The sequence below is a fragment of the Lepidochelys kempii genome, chromosome 2 (assembly GCF_965140285.1).
Source record: "Lepidochelys kempii isolate rLepKem1 chromosome 2, rLepKem1.hap1, whole genome shotgun sequence".
NCBI classification, from domain to species: domain Eukaryota; kingdom Metazoa; phylum Chordata; order Testudines; family Cheloniidae; genus Lepidochelys; species Lepidochelys kempii.
This window is the reverse complement of record NC_136381.1, coordinates 41,988,957-42,016,691: the sequence shown is the minus strand read 5'-3', so window position 1 is coordinate 42,016,691 and position 27,735 is coordinate 41,988,957. Positions and strand designations below refer to the sequence as shown.

Here is a 27,735-nt window from a genome sequence, read left to right as displayed (position 1 = left end):
TTAGCACCTAAAATTCTTAGGAGAGAAGCACTCCCCTTCCTGTTGCACTATCTGCTGGACTCCAGACCTCCTTCTGCAAGAAGTCTCATCACGTAAAACCTCCAGAGGCAAGGTTTCTGAGGCTTCTGAAAAGGGAGATAAAGTTCTGAATTGGCTCTGGGACATTCTGGTTTCTGGAAGCCTTCTGGTTCCAAACTATTGGCCTTTGCACTGAGCTCCAGATCCAAAAAGACTGAGTATTCAGTAGCAAAAGCCTTGGGCTCAGTTCCCAGAAGGTACTGATAAGTGAAACAAGCTTGGACAACAGACAGTCTATGCCTGAGGGCTCTGTGGAACTGGGATTTTCAGTCCCAAGAAAAAAGAAGGCAAAGACAACATCTTTTGGTGCTTGGGATTGTTTCCCATTCTGGTGACCCATCGGATCCTTTGGTTTGTGAACATGAAGATCAGAGATCTTAAAAAACCAAATAAAAAAAAATCCCTCCCCAGAAACTATCAGTGGATCATCCACTCTGGGAGGTTCATGAGAAATAGGCAGATCTGAGTATTCTGTTGCCACAGATACCACGTAATGTGGTTACGCACAGGTACATGCGGAACCACATCCCTCGAATCCTCTCAGTTCTTCACCAAAACCAGAAAAAAGATGATTGGATAAGGATCTATCACAATGTTCTCTTCCTTGCAAAAGAAACACGAAGCTGATTTCTCACCATCAGTCCTTGGTCACGTTATCTCCACCTCCTCAGGACCCCTAGGAGAACTCTATCTCCTTGTTGCTGTTGTTGATCTCTACCTCAGCAGTATTCCCAGTTATTTCCTTGTCAGATCCCAGCTCAGATCTGCATTCAGAGGAGGAGCCGGATCCACCCATTTATCCAGAGCCTCAGCTTCGTCAGGGCTTTTCTTTCAAGATGGGCTATTCTAAATACATGTATCCTGCTAACTGACATTATCTAGGAAAGTTGGCAGGAGTAGCCAAACTGGCCAAGTCCAGGGTTTCCATATCAGCGTCCTTCAAAAGCTACAACCTCTGTTCTGCATTGACACAGGGATGTTTCTGTGGATCTGGGGCACTCGGATTCCTATGCCAACAGACCTAATACCAAAAGAGGAGTCCCTTATGCTGATACAAGACATCTTGCATCAGGGCCAGGAATCCATAGGTTGCTCCTCTCCCAATTAAAACGTGGGTGCCATCCTGAGGATTGCATCCAGTTACACAAGTTACTCATCAGAATAGTTTCTACTTTAAAACTACCTTCTGTTTCACTGGAGGAAAAATCCTCATTCTATCTCTGGCATCCTTGGAAATACCTTAACATTTCTCAGCCAGTTCTGGAGGGTCTCTGGAAGCCAGAAAAATCTGAGGGACTAATCCATCTTCCTGTCAACCAACGGTTAAATGTTGGATAAGCGTTATCAGATTCCATATGAGGAGTCTTCTTGTGTCCACATACTTCCTCCCTCTAATTTTCTAATAGTGGTTGTAACAATGCATCGACCAAGAATGGAATATTTGTTCCACTCCCAGTGACAAGGGTGGGAGGGGAAATTCAATTTTTTGGGAGGAAAATTAATTTCTTTATCTTTTTTAAATGTGAGGATAGCTAATTACATAGTCTTCAAGGCAGTTTCACCTGTGGGACAAGATTTCACTTTTTACCAAGAATCTCCGGATGAACACGGCGGACTGATTAATGCCCTTATGGCTCTCCAGCCCAAGGGGCAAGCCATCGTGTATAAAACATTCCGTTTGCAAATAGTGGGAGGATGAAGGGGTGATTACTAGCAGCCAGCATGGATTTACCAAGAACAAATCATGCCAAACCAGCTTGATTTCCTTCTTTGACAAGGCAACTGGTTTGGTGGATAGGGGGAATGCAGTGGACATAATATACTTGGACTTTAGCAAGGCTTTTGACACATCCCACGTGATATTCTTGTAAGTAAGCTGGAGAAATGTGGGCTCAGTAGAACCACCGTAACTGGTTAAACAACCACAAACAAAAAGTAAACTGTTAGTAGAATGATGTCAAATTGCATAGCATGCAAGTCATGAGAGGTGATAGTACCTCTTTACTCAGCGCTGGTTATGCCTTAGCTGGATTACTGTGTCCAATTTTGGTCATCAGTATATAAAGAATGTAGAGAATCTGGAAAGAATCTCTAAGAATGTAGAGAATCTGGAAAGGATTCAGAGGTGAGCAACAAAGACGATCAAAGGGATGGAATGCAAACTATATGAGCAAAGGCTGGGAGGAACTGGGTATGTTTAGTTTGGAAAAGAGGAGATTAAGGGGGGACATAATAGTGGTCTTTGGATACTTGAAAGGGTGCCTTAAAAAAATGGAGAAAAGTTGTCCTCTCTTGCCTCAGATGGTGGGACAAGAGGCAGTGGGTTCAGACTACAGCATAGCAGTTTGAGATTAAATGTCAGGAAAAACTTCCTAACGTAAGAACAGTAGGACAATGGAACAAACTGCCTTGGGAAGTTGTGGAAGCTCCTTCACTGGAGGTTTTCAAAAAGAGGCTGGATAGCAACCTGTCTTGGATGGTTTAGACTAGTAGCTCTCAACCTTTCAAGAATCTGATTTGTATTGCATACCTTCAAGTTACACCTCACTTAAAAACTACTTGCATACAAAATCAGGCATAAAAATACAAAAGTGCCATAGCACAGTTGCTCGATTGCTCACTTTCTCATTTTTACCATATAATTATAAAATAAATCAATTGGAATATAAATATTGTATTTACATTTCAGTGTATAGTATATAGAGCAGTATATATATGAGTCATATGACATTTTGGTTTGTATTGACTTTTCTAGTAAAACTAGGCAAATATCTATATGAGTTGATGTACCCCCTGGAAGACCTCTGCGTACTCTCGGAGATACGCATACCCGTGCTTGAGAACCACTGGTTTAGACTGGATGACCCTTGTGGCCCCTTCTTACCCTGTGGTTCTATGATTCTAACCCTGATTACAGGACAAGCTACACTTGGGTTCAGTGAGATGGTCCCAGTATAAAAAGAGCAGTAAACTGCAGCTAGGGTCTGTAGACACTGAAGGGAGCAAGAAGCTCCTGCAGGGTTCTGAGTTAACCGGGGGGAAGGCTGAAGAATCGGGAGAGAGTTCTCCAAGTGCAGAGGCCTCGGAGAGACCTTGTCCAAGCAGGGGAGAGACTGTCAAGGTTAGCTGGGATGAAGACTCTGAGTTTGTGTTTTGTGAAGTTTTGGGTTAATCAAGCATGAGCGACTGAACTACTTGGGCCTAGAGGGCCAGAGTATGTATCAGAGGACTAATTAAATGGGACCCCTTGTGGAAATTGTTTGAACCACCTTTGAACCATGAATTCTTAGAGGGCCCCGAAGAGGGGTGCTGCAGAGTGACCTCTGACTTGCAATATTATAGGCTGCAGAATGTTGCTAAGCGCATACTGAGTGCACCTTAGATGTATCTGATGCATCTTCAGAATAGATAGCTGCAGAGGTAAGTCTCAGAAGACAAGCATGGTTACACTCCTTCTCCCTTCCCCCCCAAAACAAGGTCAAAGACTGAAGAAGGGTATGGACTTCTTAGTTCTAAAATGGATGAAGACTTAGAGAAAATAAGACACGAGAAACAGCTAGATCTTTGGGTCTATTGCAGCCTTTTAAGAGGAGAATTCTTCTACCAACCTTTAGGTAGCAATGGCAATATTGTCCACCTTATTCTTTATCTTTGGATTTCAACAAAGGCAGACAACACTACTGGCAGCAACGTCAACATCAGTCCACTGCTTTTCAGCAACAATGCCCCTTTACATTCAAGATAAGACACAAGAATTCATCTTCTACTACTACTTTACCAGCAGTTAGGCCTCAGGTTTGTTGTGACCTTTGAGAGTAACAAACCAACTTTGAATTCTGTTTTTCTAACTATTGGAGATTATTTTTACCCTGTTTACAGAGAGTGGCAAAAAAATCACACGTACAGATGGGTTTTTGGCACTATAAAAGATTGAGTTTGAAACCCTCCCTCCAAACTGACCTCCCCATTCCGCCCTTTTCAGAGTCCCCTCTCATGTGTCTGTGTTAAGAATGGAAATCAATTATCTACTTGAGGAGAGAGCAGTAGAAGAGGAGGTTCCAGAAAAACTCAGAAATTGGGGTTTCTGCTTCTGCTGTTTCCTAATTCCAAAGAAAGATGAAGGTCTTTGTCCAGTCCTACATCTGAGGAAGCTGTACATTTGGAAGTTTTGCTTCAGAATGTAAAGCCTAGGATCCATTAACCCTCTCTTTCCTATCTAGATTGGCTTGCACATCTCAGTCTGAAGGAAACTTACTTTCATGTTTTGACAAGATCATCACACAGGAAGTATCTTTGTGTAACCATAGGGTAGGACCATTTCTGATACATGGTCCTCCCCTTTGCCCTCACTGCTACGCACCAAGTCTTTACAGAATGTCTATCCACAGTGGCAGCTTTTCTTAGAAGACAAGGGATTTTTTTCTTTCTGTATTTAGATGATTATTCGAGTAATAAGGTCCACAGGGTCCAGTCTACCCTGGAGAAAAATGGATCATCAAGAATACAACTATCCAGTTGATACCCAAAGATTCAACTTTATTTAGTTAGGGGAAATTACCCCATGCTCTGCAGTAGGAGAAATTGTTTTTTTCTTTATAAATGGTGTTAGCTAACTTTAATGTAGGAAAACAAAGTGGAATTAGTCTGTCTGTGAAAGTTTTCTTGAATGAGGGGAACTTCAGGGAATGGACTTTCCCCTGTTGTTGGTGCATGCCAGTCCTGATTCTGTCACAAACTGCAAACAGACTTAAGTACCCATTGTAATGGATCTGTGGATCTTACTACTCAAAGAAAGGAAACTTTCAGGTAAACAAATTTTCCTATTGTGCTACAAATTAAGAATTAGAAATGCAAACTTTCAAAGCCGAATCTGGCATATCCTTTGACAATATACAGTTTTTACAATGACCACTGAGATTTAATCAGTATTTAATTAGTGAATTTGTTCAGCTACTCTGGCTTTATTTTTTTCCCCCACTTACGTGAAGGGATGTAACTGGGATTTTTGTAGCTGATATGTGGGTTTTTCTGTTATTTCTCTCTTTACAAAAATATCTTTTAATTTGGATTGTTTCATGTTAGCATAGTCTGGAAAATTGATTCGTGGTTCTTTGCATGGGGTTATTTTCTTGAAAACCATGAACCGGAAAAGAATCAATACAGGGCTTTGAAAACGGTAAATTTTTGCAGTGCCCCAGTACGATTGATTACAGCTGCTTTTGTAAGGCTTTAAAAAGAACAATCTGTATTAAAAACATCATTCTTTGGTATGAGCTTCAGCAGTTCCAAATAGGTTTCCATGGGGGCTGCCCTGTAATTTGACCACTCCAAGGTATTGTAGTAATCGCCAGTGGAGCAGGGCGGTGAGGCAGAGGAAAGGCTATTAGGTGGGGAGTTATTGGCATGCATGCCAAAGAGGTTACCCTGGCAGCTTTAATCATTCAGCCACGTTCTCTAGAGCAGTAAGGAAATATAAGTGTTCTTCTGAACGATATAAAAAGGATCAGCAAAGCCAGAGGAGGGTAGAAAAATTGATGCACATTACATTCAAACCCACTAACTGAAGGCAGGTATGTGCATTTGAGTTATATATAGAAAATTGCCTGCCCCTCTCCCTGGTCTCAGATGGGCACTTTGGTACTATAAAGAGATGTTAGCATCTTCATTCAGTACTTTAAAAGGTATTAAATTAGTGTCTGGGTCACATCTGCACCTTCGATTTTTCCTGTGTGCACAAGGGCTGATCTACATTTTGAAATCTGATTAGCATTTTTGATATGTGACAACAATTTGCATGGTGTGTTTCATTCTATTTTGGGGTGAAACTCATCAGTGCTTTTTGGAAAATGTGCAGAAAATTGCTATGCTACGTGAGGCAAATCAATCTGACGCATATTGTTGTCTTGGTAGCTGGCTGCTGAAACCATTCAGAGTGCAACTTGTCCTTTAAAATTTCAAACTGGAGTAACACTTCGGAAACTGAATTACAGTTAATCTCTGTAAAGTAGATTCTCTCTAATCTCTGTAAAGTAGCTTCCCTGTTCTAGCTTCTTCAAAGAGGACTGCTCATACTCCAGCCTTGTCAAAGGCACAGTTGAAGAATAAACTTTTCTCAACACTGATTGATGATGGCTTTGAATGAAAGTACTGCAGGGGCTTGGAGCATTTTAATTCCAGGATTGTCAGGGAAACTTAATGTTAAAGTTCTGCTTTTACATGGAATGCTATAATTGTTGTGTTGTATGCTTGGCTGAAAAGCAACCTTAGTTTACAAGGTAAAAGAGACAAGTAAGCTATAGTACTCAATTCTAGGCTCTGTTGTTGTGATTTTAAAAAAATCCTGTCAGTGCAGAATCACTAGAAGTATGAAGAAATGTATTAACATGTATCTTACATCAACAGCTCAACAATGTGATCTATTTCAGTTAATATATTGCATTGCTGTTTCCCTCTAGCACACACAGGTAATTTTTATTTTGCATAGGAAGGCTAATTGATCTTAACCTGTGGGTCTACATACCTAGCTAATAAGGGAAAAAGTGACACACACACACACCCCCACACACCCAAGCAAACCAATTAATTTCTGCCTCTTTAGCTGTTGCAAGCTTTTCAAGATTTCCCACCACAGAAAGTTGAAAAACTTATAGTTGTTTTCAATAATAATAATAAAATTTTAAAAAAATATTCTGAATACTATAATCCAATCAGTTTTTATTTGCCTAGTTGTGTAGGTAAGCAGTGGGACTTTTTCCTAGAGGTTCCCCAGCTGGAAGATGAGCCTCTTTCCCTGAGGTGCAACAGCATTTTATAGTGGGTAATAATGGCAGACAAGCACCGAAAAAACTGGGAAGGCAAAGGTTTGCTTCTCTTGCAAATTCCACATAATTGAATGTATGTATGGAGCATCTTCTGCAACACACAGCCAGATCCATATACAGGGTCTCAGGCCAGCCAGTCAATGATTGTCAGATAGGCAAACACCAAATTGGGCATAGAGACCAGAAAGGTTATTCAATAGCTGATCAAATTTGCCTAGCTTCAGCAACTGCCAGAAGAGAACAAACATGAGAACAGCCATCAACCTGTGTATAATCTGTTACAGATAATTAAGTCCACTTTATTCCTGAATGAGAGCATCCCTTGGGGGTTTAACATGCTTTATCTTTAGGTGCATTGATTTCACATCTTTAGCTGATTTGCCTTAAATTTCCTGAGTATTCCCATGGAGACATGGCCTTCGAGAAGGACACTGTCTGTTCTTGAAGTCTTAGTGATGACAAATCCCATTGCTAGGATCTGTGCAGGAGAACAGAAAAACTTGTCCATTCTTACCTGATTGCTTCCTTCCTTCTACTAGGAAGGCCCTAGGATCTCGTCCATCCTGGTCAAATTGACTTTAGAACAAGAGATCAGATTCCTGAACCGAAGTAGAGCCTGTTTGCATTCTCTTCAGCAACTTAGGCTATGTCTACACTTGCAGAGTTTTTGCTCTGTCAGTTTCACCGGTGATAGGGAAAAGAAAAGTACTGGTTTGTGTTCTCACATGCTTCCACAGGCGTCAGAGTGTGTTTACATTTGCAGCGCTGCCATCGCTGATGAGAGCAGCGCACTGAGGGCAGCTATCCCACAGTGCAGCTCTCTATTTTGATGATAGGTCTTGTGGGAAGGGGTGGGTGTGTGATCGCGGGGCATGTTGGGTCCCTGTCCAGCCTCCTCTCCCCAAACACTGATCAGCTCCAGTAGCTCAGCATTGCTCCAAACAGGGGATTGTTTGCTCCATGGAATAGGGGTCAAATGATAAGTGAGCACTTGCCTAGAAAACAGGAAGGGAAGTTTCAAAGTTCTGGGGGCTTTACGGTGGAAGGGTGGATGTCTGTTTACCTGGCATCAGAGCAGCAGAGCCGCTGGCCAGAGCGGTCACCTAGGCACTGTGGAATATCTTCGGAGGCTAAAAGCTGTGTAAACAGGAAGAACGTGTCTTCACTTGCACATCACCGCAAAAGCATTACCAGTAAGAGCTGTACGCCTCTCGTGGAGGTGGTTTTCTTTTTGCGGTGAAACTTCTGAGTTTTACCACAAAAAGACATTGGCAAATGTAAGGAGGAGTCCGGTGGCACCTTAAAGACTAACAGATTTATTTGGGCATAAGCTTTCATGAGTAAAAAACCCACTTCTTCAGATGGATAAAGTGAAAATTACAGATATAGGCATAAATATATATTAGCACATGAAGAGAAGGGAGCTACCTTACAAGCAAGTGTAGACGCTCCCATGGTTTTTGCACACAAAAAAAGCCATTTTTCAGCTTTAAATGGCAAGTGTAGAGATGCCCTTTAAATCTAAGTGACACACAGCTTCCCTTCTAGCTGTTTTGGTTCCTTGCTATGTTGGAACACAGTAGCTTTAACAATGGACGTTACCTCATACTGGGCAGATCGTTAGTGGTTGGAGGGGGTGCCCCTTTCTGTCTTCGATGCAGATCTAGTTCTGCTCCCAAAACTGCAAACAGGTCAAAAACCTACTTTCAGGATCTGTGAACTTTCATATGAGAAAAGCAATTGTCATATAAGGATGGATAAATATTATCTCTTTAAGGCCTGTCATTATACAAGGTACTATATAGTACTTATACATTATGGGGAGATTTTCAAAGGCACAAAGGACAGTGAGGTGCCCTAATGCCCTTTTTGCCTTTGAAAAATTTCACCTTAAGTGCCCAAGATCCTTTTGTTGCTGTGTTTTTAATTTGAGCCATCAGATTGAAGAAACTTCGGTGCAGTCATGTTTTTGTTCTGTATTAATTCTGCCTTTATCAACTATACTTCTAGTTCCTAAAAACAATCTGGCAACTGGTTCTGTTCTTTTTTCTATATATTTCATAAAAATAAAACAGAGATACCTGTTTACACACGGTTTTGTGATCATTCAGACTGCATTTAGAGATGTGGTCCAGTTTTTATATTTCCAATCTGACTCCTACATCTTTAAGTCTTTTCCTTTTACCACCTGGAGTGGAACTGGCTTTCAGTAATTCTGTTTATTTTGGGCTCCAAATTTTTTTTTTCAGCAGCCAGAGACAGTCATACTGTTTCTTTATCTGCAGTGAGTGATTCAGGGCTCGAAGCTATAGTTTTTATGCAGCACCAGGAAGTTCTATATTAGAAACAACTAGCGTGAATAATCTTTCTGGCATATTTTCTAGACAATATAGTAACTCTGGACGAGAGAGCCAAACAAGCCTTTAGTCCAAAATACTTCTTTCAGCACCAAGGCTGCGTGCTCATTGCCACAGGCAAATACAAGAGTTACAGGTCTAGGGCTGATGGACATACAAATGCTGAGATATTATTGTGTCATTGCTTACATAAGGAAGAGCTGCAAATGGCCTCCATTTTAAAGCACTTTTAAAATAAGCTCTTCACTCTGTTAAGTCAAAACTTCTTGTCTAATCAGAAGAACTGAGAGGCAGCCTAAAAAATTTAGTACTAGTTCGTGTCACTTTCACTCAGTCAGTGTTTCACTCTTTGCACAGAGATATGGCGTAGTACTGGCACAGAAAATTAATTGGGCATTGAGAAGTTTTATTAGGGCGTTTATAACGCATTTATTAGGTAAAACTGGTGGATAATAACTGCAGCAGGGGTACAGTAAGTGCAGGTGCAAGCTTCTATATGATATGGGCAAATGTCTATTACTGTAAGACCTGTACCTGTCAAATCTTTGGCTCACTGCTATGAAAAGAATATCTTACTATGACCACAATTCTGCAGACTGTTTGTTCCCCAGAGCAGCCTTATTGTAGCTATTCCAGTGCTTGCCCAGTTATGTAGGGAGGGCGAACAGCTTGACCAAGGGGAAAAAAGTGGAATCTCCGTATGGCGTACTTAAATACCTTGTTTATCTTATTAGTAAAATATTGCAATAAAAACCCAAAGATGCTTCCCCCCCGCCCCCCGTCAGAATCAAAACCCCATTGTGCTAAGCACAGTGCAATACATTCCAAGATGTCCCTGTCTTAAGGAGCTTAAAATCTGTCAATACTTTATGTTCAAGTGGTACTACAAAATGTTTGGAAGATGAAGAAATGAATTCTAATTAGATTTTTGAGGGCTATTCATCCCCTTTAGAAGAGACATTTTTCAGACAGATGTCCTGGGCCTTTGTTGCCTCTGCTCCACAATGTGGAGGGGAGTGAATGCTCAATAAATGTCACTGTGTCTGGAGCAAAGATCTTAGAAGAAGATCATTGCATCCGATGAAGTGAGCTGTAGCTCACGAAAGCTCATGCTCAAATAAATTGGTTAGTCTCTAAGGTGCCACAAGTACTCCTTTTCATTTTCTGTAGTATTCCTCTCCCTTTGCCTGAGCCAGCTATAGTGACATCAACATTTCAAGGAAATAAAGACATCTGTATGGATAGGACGAAGTTACTTTTAAAGGACAGCATCTCTTCAATGGTTCAAAATCATGCATTTGATACAAATGCAAGGTATAATCATTTGCCTAAATATGGCTAGTAAACAAAACACTTTTCTAATCAAAAGCTGCTTTGTAACTACTCATTGGATATGGATTGTGGAACGTTAGGCATTAAGGGATCTCCTTAAAGTGCAGGGACAGTTTATCTGTAATGGCCTTCTTTTTCAGATGAGCATGTTCCCTGTGTCTCTCCCAAATACCAGGAAATGCACAGTACCTAAGTTTCAATTGGTTTCACAAAATAACTTATTGTATACAAGCGTGTAGAGGACAGACCCCGATGGCCTAAAGTCTGTCGTCATTTTTCTTTTTCTCACACACAATGACATATTTCTAACTGTACTATGACTATAATGCCTGCATCTTTCTAGTGTGTGTGACTTGGAGACTGTGACGTAACATCACTTCTTCAAGCTGTTTTGACCGTGGTCATATGGGATTACATATAAAACACTTCAGTCTGCGAAGAGGAGCAACAATATATCATTCATTAATGTTGCTGCAAACTTCAAATTCTATATCCCATAGTTATACCAAAAAAGAACAGAAATTTGAGTGCATCTGTAAATAATAGTTTTTCCCACCATGTGTCATACTTGCTCATTGCCATAGCACTCAAAGTCCAACGTGCTTTAAATGTTCTAAGACACTAGCAGTCAAATAGAGCTATTGCCTACCTCCAATACATGGGGAAAACTGTCTGCAACACCAGTATTGTAGAAGTGAATGTCTATTAGGATAAGTAGGAAATGTTTGTCATTTCTAATGTCTCTTTATCCTCTTTTCATCTTCTTTCTATTGCTCTGAAGAGCTTTTTTTCAAACTTTACAGCCCTAATTTTGATAAATAAGTGTTCTACAAGAGAAACAATGAACTAGAAAACCCTGTTTTTACTTTCTCTTCTTTGTATCGGGGACAGGGAGAGCATTTTTATCAAATACTTACCTGCCACAATCTGATTCCAATAAAATAAAATAGTTTATTTTTATGTTTCTATTTATTTATTCCAATAAAATAATTTTTAATGATTTATAACGAACTAACAACTTTCAGATTTACAAACTCAACATGTATTTGGAACAGAAGTATCTAGTACAGTGGTGGGCAATCTGTAGCCTGCTGGCCGCATGCGGCCCATCAAGGTAATCCACTCGTGGGCCGCGAGACAGTTTGTTTACATCCACGGTCCGCAGTTCCCATTGGCCGGGAACAGCGAATCACTGGGAGCTGTGGGCGGCCGCTCCTTCGGACTGTCAATGTAAACAAATGTCTCATGGCTGCAGGTTGCTCACCACTGATCTAGTACATGAATTATGTTAATCTATGGTACATTGACTAGTTTTAGATGTGTTCCAGTTTATTCAATAACCAGACTGAGCTCCAATGATCATTGGCTTGTAATGTGTTTAATTATTTAGGCCACAGGGTTTTGTAGCATATATCCTTGGAATATAAACGTAAGTGGGGGTAACAACTGATGGATGGGATCACAATCGGGATTTAATGAGCATTTTCTGTGGCTTCAGGGCTAGATTAAAGACCTGGTAAAAGGAACATCCTTGCCAAGTGTCGTTGCCATTTAATAGTTCTGGAAATGTTGTTGTTGCATATAAGTGACATGTCTATTGTGTAGCCTGGGATCAATGTAGGGTGCAAAGTGCACCTGTCACAAATAAGTGTCATGGATCCACAGGATCTGGGCTATGCCTCAGCTTTTAAACAGTCCCTTGGAACAGCTCTTTCAGTGTGGCAGGCCTCCAAGGGGTCCCACTTCTCCTTCAGGGTAGGACCTGCAGCCTTACTGCTTCCTAGACTGGAGTCTCTGGATTCAGCTGGCTTTACTCTGTGAGCTCTACTCAGCAAGCCCCCTTGAGACAGACTCCTGGCAGAGACTTGTAGGCTCTTCAGGGACTAATGCATCCAAGCAAGTGTTTGGAGTGACACCCAACCAGTGCTTTCAAGACAGTAGGATTTATTAGTCAGCTGGAACACACAGCATTGGAAGTCCTTAGGTTAGCATTGAGAAAGAAAGGTTAAAGCATAGCCCATTCTGGTTAAGCCAGAGCAAACCACCAGCCAAGTTGTAGGGCAGTGGTTCTCAAACTTTTTTTTCCGCGGACCACTTGAAAATTGCTGAGGGTCTCGGCGGACCACTTAATGATCTTTCCAAATGTTGTCTGTACCGTTAGCTAACTATTGTAAAACGCTTTGGATAAAAGTGCTATATTAAGAAAACCCTTAATAATAATTAACGTTTTTTGTGCTCTCTTGCCCCTGCTGCAGCAGCCCCGAGCTGGGGCTGGGAAAGACTGGGCGGTCTCCCCCGCCACAGCAGCCACAGAGCTGAGGCTGGGAAGGAGGGCCATCTCTCCCCCTCAGCCGCAGCCCTGGAGCTGGGGAAAGTCATCTCTTTCTCTGGCCGCTGCAGCCCTGCACGTCCCAAATTCTCTCCCCCTCCCCCGCCCTTCTCACCCCACAGCCCCTTCCCACCTACCTTCTATTCCCCCCCAAGTCTTGACAACCTTTTTATATACCTCTTCCCATTCCACCCACATACATCTGGGATCATAACTGATCAAGTCAAGTCACCTTGCATGTGCGTCTTCTCCAGGGTCCAGGCACCTAATTAGTGGAGCCATGTCTGTGCAGCTCTACTAATTAGGTGAGTGGCCCTTCATTCTCTCGTGTGCAGCTGCCCAGGTGTGCACCTTAGAGGGAACCCAGACCACCTGAATGGAGCTTGCGGACCACTGATGGTCCACAGACCACAGTTTTGAGAACCTCTGCTGTAGTGGATTCCATGTCAAGCTCTGTCTCTCTGTGACTTCTTTAGTCAGTCCCAGATGAGAGCTGCAAACTTCTGCCAGAGCCCAAGCAACTCTATCCTCTCCTGGTCATAGCTCAGTCCTTTATTGCCCAGGCCGGCCCATGCTGTGTTCACAACCCCCCCGGCTGGTGCTTCCCACTGTTAAGTTCATTCATTAGTCATTTGAGCTTGCATTGTGTCTCAGGTCTCTGTGTTGATCTGGGTCGGTTTCAACTAATTCTTTAACAACTCTATTCATTCCACCCAGACAGTGAGGACAGATGAATGGACGGACACACAAGCGCGCACACACATGTCTCTTAGTCTGCCCTGAGAGCAAACTTAGTCCTTCTCTCCCCCCCCCACTCCACTGGGTAGCAATGCAAAGTATAGAGGGAAACTGAGGTGCACATGGGATTCCTAAAAACTATTGCAGAAAATGTCCACTTCACAAACAAGTTATTTATTTAATTAAGAAGATGAAGTTGGTGCAGTGTATGCACACAAGCTTTGAACTTTACTTAAAACAGACAAATATAAGTGAAATAATAAGTGTAGATAAGCATAAGAATAAGATAAGTACAATAAAATGGTTTTCTGGATTGTTCATTCTTACTGCGTGTACTTGCCACTTTATGGAGACCACTAGAAACAAAGATGGAAGTAAAATTAAGAAGAGATCACCCCCAAGAGGAAGGTGCTGGGCCAGGCTTCCTACCCGGTTGTTCTGTGTCACCATCTCAGTGTCACAGCTGGTCTTGACAATCTTTTTATACACCTCTTCCCATTCCACCCACATACATCTGGGATCATAACTGATCAAGTCAAGTCACAGCCCCGGATTCAGATCTGGTATTCCGGGAAGTGTTATGGTTGACATTTCTGACCGTTAACCCAAACCTTTGTCAGTCCCTTTTCCAATAGTACACCAAAGCAGGCAGTGAGTTCTTCTTGCAAAAGCCCCTAAAATGCTACCATCTGTTTGTTTGTGGTTTGCCTGTTAAGCACCAGATGCATTTTGAAACAAACACAACATACATATTGCTAAATTTTATTTCCTTAAGTCAAGTTCATCATTCTGTAACCTTTGGTCAAGCAACATGTCCATGCTATCTTATAGCAACTGCCAGTTTCTACCAGGCCTCAGTCTAGGCCCTTAACACTTAATGCTAAAGACCTGTAGCCAGGCCTATTTTTCATACATACATTTTGGTTCTTCTACTTGCTTCTATAGCGTCAATAATTTCCATTATTTCTGTAAGCATGCTTAGCAGATAGATTATATTTTAACCAAAATTGCAAACCCTCCTTGATCAGGTCAGGGGTCAACAATTGTTTCAAATATTAGCCAAGGAAATAGTTACTACAAAGGCCAAACTTTTAAAGGACTAGTGAGATTTGGATAGTACAACTCCGCAATAAGAGGCCTTCGCTACATGAAACAAAACTGTGAGGTGATTGCTGCTTCTGCACTTGACATTCATTTTGGTCACATGAAGTATCTAAGGCATATCAGCCCCTGGAAAAATTATTTTAGCTTTAAGGATAAGTTCTATTTTTGCTAAGTCTAACCTTGATGTTAGTTGCTATACTTTTTTTGCTAGGTATTGAAATTTAAAAATAATGTTTTCTGTGTTTGAATTCTGAGCATGATGCATATAACTATATAGGTAGCTATGTGATCAGAGGAAACCATTTATGTTATGGTGGTCAAGTGAGTGACCCTATCCCGCTCTGCATTTCCTCTTCCTACACATAGCCAGTCCACTTTTAGAAAATCTGATGCACTGTGTTCCCTTGACCTGAGATCCTAGGGCCCCAAGTTAACACTAGGGTAATGGCCTGCCAAAGTTTTATATTAGAGAAGAATTGTTTGAATGGGAAACAATAGCTGGATCAAGAATCTCTTTCCTCATCCAAAACAAGTTGCAGGCCCACACATCACAGAATTTGATGTAAACTAGTCCGGACTCCCTGAAACCTAAAGCTCTTCATACAGCGTGTAGTATTATTACGGGAAACCATTTTTTTCTTTGAGTGAGCTGGTCCAGAACCAGTACTTTCAAAAGCTTACTTGTCATGAAGGTATTGGTGCTCATCCACAAACACTTGAATATCAAGGTGCTTATAATAGAGTCCTTGGTGAATTAGGTGGCCCAGTGATTAGTGTACTTAGTACCCCCTTCTGGTGGGTCCTGGTCTTCTATTCAGAAGTGTGGTGGATAGGCTGTGTGAGCCCCTCCTGTCATGGGGGCAGTGGTAGGGGAGCCCAGTTCCACCCACTCCACCTCTCTGGCCGCTGAAAGTGCCCTCTGAGTTACACTCCCAGGGTCACTTCCCATCGCTGCTTTTCTCTCCTCACTTTCAGTCCCAGATAACGTGAAGAAGAAAAACAAAAGGTAACCGAACTGTCAGCCACAGCCACGCTCAGCAAATTGCCTTACTCCTTCAGGGAGGCTTCTCCAGTGCTCTTGTCAGGAGCCTTCAGGGCAGGTCTGTCCTCCTCCCCAGCCGCCCCACTTCTGAGCATGACTGCTCCTTTTTCAACCCAGTTGGCGCGTGCTCTGCAGGGCTGAAGGGGTGGGGCTACCTGGCCCCAGTTCTGTCCTTTAACCCTGTCTGGCCTGGGGTGGGGTTTGTATACCCTGCCACAATGCTGAGTATTTATAAGGTGCTTTAGATTGGCATTTCTAGCACTAGCAGAATAAAATATAATGAAGTTAAAATTGCTGCTTAATACTATCTTGCTTTTTTCCATCTTCTCTGCATTCAGATGGTATAAAGCGTTAGCTTCTAGCTGTACTAGTCCTCAAAATATTGGCAGCCAAAATATTATTCCAGGAGGTGGGGGAAGCCATATGGTAATTAGAAGATTTGGTTGGCAAAGCACTCAAATGTTTGAGTGTTTTATATAACATTGGATGGGGTCTGCAAAATTGGGCAGGAAATCTCATCAGAATAAGCTTTTGTGATTGACTTTCAATATTTCCTGCTTCCAGTGAGACTAGAAGCATTAGCAGAACAGCTTTTCTTGCAGAATTGAACTATTTTTGCTTCTGATTTCAGCCAGAACCAGGAAATGAAGTGGGGAATAAAAAATGAAAAATAAGTTACCCACGCTTTTTCTAACGTTAAAAGTTCTGGGCACAAGTTTGGGTTGTTTCTTATTTTATACAAACCAGTTCCCATCCTCTCTAGTGTTGTTTGTTTTTCTCACCTGATTGTTTTGAAAAGAAACCAATTTGTATGGCAACATTTGCCATGTAATAAAGTTACAGGTAAATCTTTAAGTATTCTCAATTTGATGCTGCTGGATTTTTGTACTTTCTGATTTTTTTTTTTTAAATAATATTGTGTATATTTTCTGCTGCAGGATTTGTTGCTGCTTAGTCTTAGTCATAGTCATTGGCAGCACTTTCTCTTGAAATATACTGCCACTTTTCTCTAAGATCGAAGAATGGTCTTTTATGCATGGTGGCTTCTGTCTATGGACAGCTGGATTATCACTCAAGCTGTCCCTAACAGGAGCCAGAACAGGCAGGACAGGCTGATGTTTTTCAAGATGCTTTGGAGTTTGGATGAGCTGAACCTTCCATTGTTTCTCATTCTCCTTCTTGCTACTCGTTCTCCATTCTGCTACTCACACTGTCGAATGTTGTCAATCGTTACATTGTGCTGCATGGTTTTTGTATTTAATAGAGTGGTATGGCTGAAAAATCAAAAAGAAAGACATATGAAAACTGATCTGTTCCTCTTCGGCAATCATATCAGTAGCAGTATGTGTGTCTGTCTTGTGACAGAGACTCGTTCCTTTATATGAAAGGCAGCTTCAACTGATTCTTATTCCCTCCCTCCCCCCTACCATCTAGGATAATGGCAGTCTGGTGACTTTCCCAGAGACATCTTGGAGCAAAGGAAGTTGTGGTTGTAGGACATACTGTTTCCTCCAGCTTATACACTTGGCTGGTGCAGCTTTAAGTAAATGCCATTTAATTAAAGTGGCTGCTGAGAATAGGTCTTCTACAAGCTGTATTTAAGCACAAATTAATTTGCAAATTCCACAGATAAAAGTTGCAATCCATGGTTCTTGTTTGAGTCCAGTACGACTCCTCTCCTTCTTCCTGGAATAAAAGTAAGATAGCACTCTTCTAGCCTAGATCCTCCAGAAGAATTGTCAGGTAGCTCTAGAGCCTCTGAACATTCATCAGAGGATATGTTTCCTCATGTAGAATTTACCTAAATAAGCCCACCTAGTAAAAAGAATCCTGAGAAGAGCTAGATTGGCTCACATTCTCAAATTTTAGGTGCATTTTCATCCAGGAAAGAGCAGGCACAGAGGCCAAGGTTTTGATTCCTCCTACTCTAAAAGGATCTTTGTGCCATGTCAGGCTGGCCTTTGCACTTTCCTCTAGGAGGCGGATTCTGATATTTTAGCTCAAACTGAAGAACAGTTTGTAACAAAGTAGGTAACCGTGCCAAAAGGGTGCTTGGTAGAGTGGAAGGGGAATCAGTTGCCAAAAGTCTCCTTAATTTAAATAAATAAAACTCCAAAATGTATGCTGCACAGTTTTCCAAAAACAGGCCTGGAAAAATTTGTACTAGAATATTAAAAGATTTTTGGCTTCCAGCAGAATAGAAAAGCACAGCAGTGTGCCTGCTTTTTGCTTTCTGTTCCTCAGTAGTTCAAGAGGGATCAATCAAGTACTTTTGGACTCAAATGGCTAGATAATTATCGTTAGGCCTAAAATAAATGCCAAAAGAAAACTTTAGGGCGCAGACTGGAGCAACAGACTCTGGAATTAAACTACATGACTTAGGTTTGCATTACGCCTTTGTGCATAATGCTTTCCACTGATTCACAGTGAGGTGTAATTTCAGTTTGTAATTGGCAATCAACATTTTGCTTCCTTTCTGTCTTGGCGTCTTCACAGAAGTGCTAGTAGTATTAGCAGTAAGCAACTTTTCTAAATGATCAGAAAAGCTCTTTTGCTAGCACAAACAGCTGTGTACAAAGTGGTGGAAATGTTTCACTATCTGGGGTTTATAGTCAACCTAAAAAAAGTTACTGGTACTTTGTTTCATCATCAAAGCCATTTTACCACCTGATCAGTTTTGGTGAGGAGACATTACATCTAGGATTGGAAAAGATAATGAAAGTTGATGGAAGACCTCAAGAAAACTGAGACAATGGGTATTCTGATGGAGCCAGTATTTAAGACAGACATGGTACTTAAGGAATCAGAGCCTCTTGTCTGAGCATAATTCTGTAGGCACAGTTCTTGTCTAACCACAAATATCATAATGCTCCATGAACAACCCTGTCTTACTCAATATTTCTAGGTGCAATTCATCTTGCTGACTTTAACCTGTCTTTCTAACTGGAAACCTTTCTAACCTAGGGAGGTTGTGGAATCTCTATTACTGGAAGTTTTTAAGAACAGGTTAGACAGACACCTATCAGGAATGGTCTAGTTATTACATAGTCCTGCCTTGAGTACAGGAGACTGGACTAGATGATCTATTGAGGTCCCTTCCAGTCCTACACTTCTACAATTCTGGGAATATATACAGCGTACCATCAGCTTTGGAAATAAGAATAAAAGCGAGGAAAACATTGCATTATATAAGTAACTACCTTTTTAATGGTTCGTTCTTACCTATTTTCCAGAGAGCAGAGTTGACCTCTGATAAAGACCTATATCTCGACAACAGCTCTGTTGAAGAAGCATCAGGTGTCTATCCAATTGACGACGACGATTATTCTTCTGGGTCCGGCTCAGGTAAGACATGTCTCTTTACATTTTTTCATCTCATTGTAACGTTTTTTTCTTCTTCGGAAAGTACAAGAATGTCTGTCTAAACCTGAAAGCTATTCATCACCTTGAAATTATTGCTTTAGTTGGGAGTCCAGGGCACTTGGCTCTATACATGCATTGTGCTGAGCATCTCTCCAGATTTATCCCTTATATTTTAACTTTGTGTTCTTATGCTTTTACTACTCAGTTTGTCCAATAGCTATATCATTTTACTGAATTTCCCTGTATCTTGTCTATAGTGTGCTGAGCTTTCTAGAGTTTAGAAAGTAGAGATTTGGGCAGGTGTTCTCTCCCCCATGGGCAGATTTGAATCCTAATTGGGTATCCTAATCTTTGATATTAAATGTTTCTAGCAGGATACTAGTTTAATCCAGTCTTATTTTTCTTGTACACACACACACATTTAGATAAATGTTGTTAATAAATCTATTTACATCTTTTTAATAGAAGTCTAGATATTGCCATACAAATCTGATAGCTTTTTCTGATGTAATTTCTCCTTATAAAGTTGCAGGTACAGACTGACAGGTCTGTTTTGAGGCCTTTTGGACAGATGTAATCAAATGTAGGCAAGGAAGGTTATATTGTATGAACTACATTTGCATTACAGAGAGACTGTGTGGCCAGAAGTGCTCTGTGTAAGCTCAAAGTGTGTCTCTTTCACCAACAGAAGATGGTCCAATAAAAGATACTATCTCACCCACCATGGCTCTCTAATATCCTGGGACCAACATGGCTTCAACAGTACTGCAAACCATTTTAATATAATATAAATATAATATAAAATATAAATATTTTAATAAGTGCATGTGATTAAAGATAAGTAGTCCAAAAATTACAGAGAAGAAAGTAAGTACTAATACTAGAAAATATGACCCAATGAAAGCTGCCCTGTGCTGGTTCATTATATGGGGAAAGTTTATTAGAGTCCACGTTTTACTGAAATCCTCAGTAAATCAAAAACCAGCCACTTAGCTGTGCGCGCACACACACTATTATACCCGTAAGTAATAATGTGTGTGACTTAGTGAAGACCAGTCAAATGGCTGTGTGCATTGCCTGGCATGTGGCTTGCTCCCTGATTCAGCAGAGGCTAGTACTTAGGAGGGTGCTGTTTCCTCTCTTCACCCTCAGAGTGCAACAGGGCAGAACTTCAGTGCATGGTTCCCATGCTCAGCTTCACAGATTGCAGCCTAGCAGATCAGTGCTGAAAGACCAGGGCATAGACATTCTGATTCCTCTGGGCATGCATATACACCTTCCCCCCACCCCTTGTCCTTACTAGACAGGTCTATGCAACCCACATCGGCGCTGGATGGGCAAGACCCTTTCCTGGACCAGTGGGGCCAAGTCCAGAAAATACCTAGTGAGCTCCAGATCAGCTAGCTCCTGAATTGCTACTTCTAAACCTGTCCTACTATGGATTCTAGTAGGGCAGCATGTTCCTCTGAAAACCACAAGGACAGATTCCCTTCAACTGATCAACCCAAGAAGAGTGGACTTTAGGGACTGAAATGGGTGCCACTGGAGGCCTGAAGGAGCACAATACTGGACTTCCAATATTGTCTTGGACACTGAATATAATTACCTCCGTTACTGACATTTTATTTGTCACCATGTGCTATAGCACCATCACATTTGGTGTTGATTACTTGGGCATTATGAACCTCTGCACCACTTATTTTAGCACGCTGTCTCTGTTCTGAGATCATACACAGTACCAGGGGATCTGCAGATTACAACAGAGTCGAAGTTGTTGTTGCTCTCCATGGTGCTGAAAAGTTCTTTGAGTGGTGGCCCTATGGATACTCCACTTTGGCTGCGCGTGCATGCCGGGCACCTTTAATCGGAGATTTTCAGTGGCAGTGCCTGTTCGTCCCATGCATGCACTCTACACATCCTCCTGCACTGCACTAAGGTTACAGAGGGCTGTGCGGGTAAATTGCCCTCTGTTCCTTTTCAGCCACCTTGGCCTGAGGTGGAATATTCAGTATAACTGCGTTTGTCGGTCAAGCGTGCCTGGGCTACTATGTTAGCATTAGAGATTAGATTAGTTTGGTGTTTTATAGTTAGTGTTAGTTTTTATAGAGCATTGTTTTTGAGGATTTTTTGTCTGTCCTTTCAATTCTCTGTCCCCACCCCCTTCGTGGGGAAGTATGCCAAGATCACCAGGATTCAAATGTTTCTTCCTCAGCTTCCTACATCCTCAGCTTAACATTCCCTTAGACCTTCTAAAGTAAAAACTTTAGAGATCTCTGAAAGGGGCTCTAAGAAAAGGAACTCTGGATCGCCTCATAAAGAACACTCACCAAAAAGACTGAAGTCTCCTCATAAGTTGACTATCTCTGAGCCTTTGGGTTCTCAGCCCAGTACTATTGAGTCTCCAGGCTCCCCTGGGAGTGATGGCACAGCCAAGTCTCTGGGCTCCTCTAAAAGCCATGGTTCCAGCCACACTCCAGTAGCTAAAACATCTTTGATAATGTCAGGACATGATCAAGGCATTAGGGAGAGACAGTCTGCTCTCAGCAAACCAGTACTGACCGTCACACTCCAGCCTCCAGTACCCAACATAGTGGGGCCCTTGGTACCTCAGAGAGCTAAGTGGCCACCTCAGCCTATTTTTGCCTCAAATTATACCATCTGCTTCCTCTTCCAGAGGCCTGCCTAAATAGACCTTCACCTTGATACCATTAGTTCATCTGGTACCGCCGGAATGTAGGAACTTCAGGGACCTATCTGTGTCAGAGGAACTGGAGTCTCCCCTATTGAGGGGTACTAAGCCCTTTTTGGTACTGAGATCTGCACAGTTACCACAATTGCACCTTTCTCTGCTACTGCCTGATTCACCACCACTTTCTGGTGAAGCTCTTCCTGTGGATGATGATGAGGAGCACATCTCTCAAATATCTGACCAGGTTCTCCTGTTCACCTCTTTCTGACAGCTACAAAGAAAGAGAAGATGCTTGGGGGAGACATTATGAAGGCCTTCCTGGGTGTATGAGCAGCCATAGATGCCACCCCTTATTCCATGTGGTTCCCCTCAGTGACCATATTGTTAACAATTCTCTAGAGATTCTAGCCTCGCTTGCTGGAACTGCAGAGACTGACAGTCCCCTTCCCATCTCTTTCTCCTCAGTTACCTGAACAGTAGGAGGAAACATTTGAGGAGCCGGAGCTCAGGCTGCAGACCGATATCTCATCTGCCCCTGATGACACTGTCCTGACTCTCCCACTCTCTCTGGCTAATGACTTTAAGCAGTTCAAGACTTGGTAAAATAGGTGGCAGATTCTTTACAGGTACCCTTTGAAGAGGTCAAGGAGTCATAACACAAGCTGCTGGATATTTTACAGGCAGCATTGTCTGCTCAAGTTACCCTGCCCATTTAATGAGGCACTTTTGGATACTGCCAAGACTATCTGGCAAATTCCAGCAATGGTACCACGCACTTATCAGCGGGCTGATAAAAATACTGTATCCCATTCAAGGATTCTGAATTATTTTCCCACCCTTCTCCTAACTTATTGGTCATAGAAGTTGTCAATGAACATGGAAGGCAGCATCACACTTAGTCAATGCTGTATGACAAAGCCCAAAAATGCCTTGACCTTTTTGGACACAAGAGCTACTCCTTAGTGACCCTGCAGTTTAGGATTGCTAATTACTAGGCTCTAATGGGATAGTATAATCACACGAACGGCTCTTAAGTTTCAGTCATTTATTGAACACCTTCTAACTGAGCATCATGAGCATTTTCAGACCATTATAGCAGAAGGCTAGCTGCTCACTAGAATGTTCTTACAGGCTTCTATGGATGCTGCTGGTACTGCCAGTTGTCATGCGGCAGGCATCTTTGGTCCAGCTCTCTGTGTTCCCCAGGGAGATCCAAAAGTACAGTTGAGTACCTTCCCTTTGATAGCTTGAAACTCATTGTGGCCAAGTCTCTACATACTTTGAAGGACTCCAGGGCCACCTTGAAACCTCTTGGGATCTACAGAGCTGTAAACAAACTGAGATATAGTAGATCCCAAACAGCCCAGAAATCCCCGCCCCCCCAATCCAGCTCCCTGTGTTTCAAAGATGTACAGCGCCCCTAAGGAAAAAACTAGATTCCAGAGAAAGAGATCAACCCCTATATCTGGCCTAATCACACAGCCTTCATCATTGTCAAAACACCAGTTTTGACAGGCTGGTCGAGGGTCTGAATTGTCTTTACTTTTTGGGCTTCCAGGTGCAACAGTTCTCCACCTTCCTTCTTGAGCAAATTATTACTGAGTCTTGGAGATTATAAAATCAGGCTACTCCATTCTTTTTGCCTCCCTTCGTCCACCCCACCCATTTCCCTGTCTTTCTTCAGGGACCCCTCTTACAATCACTTGTTGACACAGAAAATCAAACCCTGTTTTAGAGCTAAACAACTTTGAGAGCACAAAAGTTTAGGATGCTCACTCTTGCAGCTGTAGTCCCTTAATTGGAGCTAGGGGCTTGGTTTTCAGCCCTTGATCTGCAGGATGTGTATTTCCATATTGTAATTCACCCAGCTCTGATATGTTTCCTTCATTTTGTGATAGGTCAGGATCAGTTCCAATACTGGGTTCTCCCATTTGGGCTTACCTCTGCTCTGAGAGTATTTTCTAAAGTTTGGGCAGTGGTCACCACCTCTTCGTGCAGTGGCGATAGTCTTTACATACCTCAACAGTTGGCTGATGAAGGAACAGTCTTATGACCAGGTTCTTTCAACTATACTGACAGCCGTGACCCTGTTCCTCAGGCTAGGTCTCAACCTCCAAAATTGAGAAGTCTATGTTGCTTCCTGTGCAGAGAATAGAATCCATAGAGGCATCCCTAGATGCTATAACAGCCAGGGCCTACCTTCCCATGGACAGGTTCATGACACTATCAGATTCTGATCTGAGGATTCAAATGAGCCCACAGACCTTCATGAGAAAATGTCTCCAACATTTGGAGTACGTGACAGCTTGCAGCTTTGTAACAAGTCATGCAAGGTTATGCCTTAATTGTTTCCATAGGTGACCAAAAACAGTCTATCTACCAAACAAGTCTAGACAGAACGGTCTAGACAGACAAGTTTCATATGAAAGATTCCCTCAACTGGTGGAAGGATTCTTGCAACATCTGTGCAGGCATCCCCTTTATTCAGCCACTCCCAACCATTACCATAACAGATGTATCTTCATTGGGCTGAAGGTGGGGGGACACATATAGGGACTCTCACTGTTCAGAGCAGACTGTTGGCCCAGGTCTGCACATCAGCCTTATGAAGCTCAGGGCAGACAGGAATGCCTTCACTTTCTTGCTTTAATCAAGGGGCAACTCTATCAAAATTATGACAGATGACATAGCTTCCATGTTTTACATAAATTGACAAGAGGCAGCAATATGCCCTTCTCTTAGTGCTGAAGCCATACAGCTATGGAATTGGTGCATAGTTAATCATATCCTCATTTTGGCAAGACATTTTCCAGGCATTCAGAACATCAGTGCTGACTCTCTCCGCAGGTGACTGTCCAAGGATTATGAGTGGGAGGTGGATTCTAGGACTTTCAGCCATATATTTGTGACCTTGAGGTTTCCAGAGGTGAACCTCTTCACCACCATCACCAACAAGAAGTTTTGTTCAAGGGGTGAAAGGGCCTTCACACGCGAGAAGATGCCTTCCTCTTAACTTGGATGAAAGGACTTTTGTATACATTTCTCCCAGTGCCCCTAACATTAAAGGTGGTGAACAAGATGAGAATGGACAGACCTCAGGCTTCCTGCTCCCATAGAGCCCTGGTTGCAGATTGGGGTCCAGAGGGCTAGCAGGCTTCCTGCTGGAGCAGCAGACCCTGAAATGCTAGCAGGTTTCCAGTGGATAATCTGCTTGTATTTTGGCAAAATTTTCATTGCATCTGTAATAGATTTGGCAACACATTTCACTACAATAACTCCAGCATTTTCCGACCAGTTCTAAAACCCACACCATGCCAAGTTCCCTTGAAGCAGCTCAAGAAGGAAACAAAGTTGACACCAAAAGATAAAGAGCTGAAAAGCCCTGGCAGCAGGAGTGGTCCATCCGCCAGTTTCAGATTAAGAATTGCTAGCTACCAAGCGCTCTTTGCAAAGTATGAGTATCTCAACTGGCAGAAAAGCTGAGTTTGCCGACAGGCTGCCTCTAGAGCCTGAGGAGTTCAAGTCCCTGATTTCTGAGGGGCAGTAGATAGCTAAAATGTGTCTGCAGGCCTCCTCAGATGCACTGTGGTTCATGGCAACCTTCATTGTCCTGAGGAGAACATCCTGGCATCAGGTATCCGATTGAAGACTTCCCCTTTGAGGGCTCTGAACTTTTTTTAACTGAAAGATGTTTGACTCTCTTCACTCACTGAAGGACTCCCAGGCTATTCTGCATTCACACGGAGTATTTATAGCAGCTCCTAGAAGGAAGCACGGAAGACCTTCATGTTCCAGGCAGAGACCATCCCCCCAGTACTTTCTACCTCTAGAGGTCCACCGAGCCTCCGAAGAGATGTCAATGCGTTCAAAGGAGAAGACTTCAGGCCTCTCCATCAGTGATCTCTCATGCTGTGACCACTTCCAAGCACCCCTTTTGTCAGGCTGGTTGAGGGTTGTGCACTACCAGTCTACAGAACCTTCAATTCTCCTTCCCCCCCATTTGAGCACCACCTCTGTTTCTTTCAGGAAGTGTGGAATTTCATAATATCAGACTGCTGAGTTCTACAGTCTCTGTGGGAAACTCTTTAGTTTCATACCCTCCCCTCCTGCTTCCCTGTCTCTATTCAGGGGTTCCCCCCTCACAAGAGACTTTGCTTCAAGAGGTGGAATCCCTTCTCACTTTAAGGGCAGTAGAAGAAGTTTCACTACAGTATGGGAGGGATTCCCGTACAGTTTCTATTTCAACTATTTCCTAATCCCAAAGAAAAAGGGGGATGGTGCCCTATCCTGGACTTGTGGAGACTTCATGCCTTTTTTTGTTGCTTCAGGTTCAAAGTGGTAACCTTTGCCTCCATAATTCCATCGTTAACACACAGGACTGGTTTGCAACTCTCAACCTGCAAGATACTTACTTCCATGTCTCTGTCCATGCTGCTCACAGGAAGTCCCTGAGGTTACTGGTGGGACAAGCACATTATCCCACACAAGGTACTACCCTTTGGAGTATCAGCTACATCAGGAGTTTTCATCAAATGCCTAGTAATGGTGGTAGCTCATCTCCAAAAACAAGAGCTAATAGTGTACCAATACCTCCACAATTGGCTGATTTGAGTAAAGTCACCTTAGCAAGTGGAGGTTCGGGTCATCAAATTCTCAGACTCTTCAAGTTAGGGCTGAAGATCTACACAGAGAAATCTTTTTACCCCTGGAACGCTGGGCCAGTGAAGGTTAAACAGTCAGCAAGCTGGCTGACCTGTAAAGAAACCCTTAAGAACATATCAAAATGATATTGCAGTGGTTTATCAGGGCCATTTCTTGTAGATAGTCATCAAAGCCATGTTGAGTAGACTAGAATCTTTAACATGTTTGCCTGTATTGTTCGAGAATCGAAAAGTAAGTGCTAAATATGTCTTTTTACCTGCATCCTATTAGAAATCTAATAATGTGATCTAATTAGCCTATAGATGCTAAATCCTGTTCCTATCTTGTAATGCTTCATTACTGTATTCTATTGACTTGGAGATCAAAAGGGGATATTATTATTTATATGGAACTTGTGGTGTCAGAATATTATTGTCCTAATCTCTCCTGGAAGCTTGTAATTCCCCATAGTAAACTACTTGTGAACTGTCTTAATAGTTTGAATGGCTATTGTTAACTGTATTGTTTGAGAAAGAACCCATTGAATAGAGATCAAACTGTCAGTTCACTTTCATCAAAGCCCACATGGTAGAGTTACCTGTGAGCACCCAGCTTGCTTCAACTATAAAGGAAGCTTTGGGCATGATCCTTTTCATCTCAGGTCATCTTAAACTTTAACAGGGAAGGTCTAAACCCTAAAAACTGAGGCCTCCAGGTGAACCCTGGATCACCCTGGAATTCTCATGGAAGAACTTTAACAAACTGTATACCTGGACTGCCTATTAGATTCTAACCTTCAGAATTGATTCCAGAAAGACTCTTACAAATCAGCAACCTCACCATCTCTGCTATGAAACTGACCTAAGGACTTTTGTATTTGTATGTATATTGATCTCTTAACCATATATAACTCGCTTTTCTTTTATTAATAAATCTTAGGTTTAGTTAATAAGGATTGGCAGAAAGTATGTATTTGGGTGAGCTCTGAAATATTCATTGACCTGGTGCGCAATGTATCTGGTCCTTTGGGATTGGTAGAAATTTAAGTATGGCAAATAAGGTTTTTACTAACCCGTCACTGTATTATACTTGGATGTTTAGATAGGTGCCAAAGGCTGGATTGGCTAAAGGGGACTGTAATTGGCTTCTGGTTAACCAGTGTGGTATTACAGAAGCTGCTTTGTTATTGGCTTGGTAAATCTAATTATAGAATAAATCACCAGTCTTGGATATCGTCTGTC

The 27,735-nt window shown here is 42.2% G+C and overlaps 1 protein-coding gene across 2 annotated transcripts in view; it reads left to right on the top strand.

Annotated features, from left to right (window-relative positions):
* SDC2 (syndecan 2) overlaps positions 1–27,735 on the top strand; it is a 98,497-nt gene that overhangs the window by 62,646 nt on the left and 8,116 nt on the right. For both annotated transcript variants that reach the window (XM_073330513.2, XM_073330514.2), the window contains exon 2: positions 19,035–19,146. In XM_073330513.2, coding sequence (XP_073186614.1) covers positions 19,035–19,146 — 112 coding nt within the window. The remainder of the gene's footprint in view (positions 1–19,034; positions 19,147–27,735) is intronic.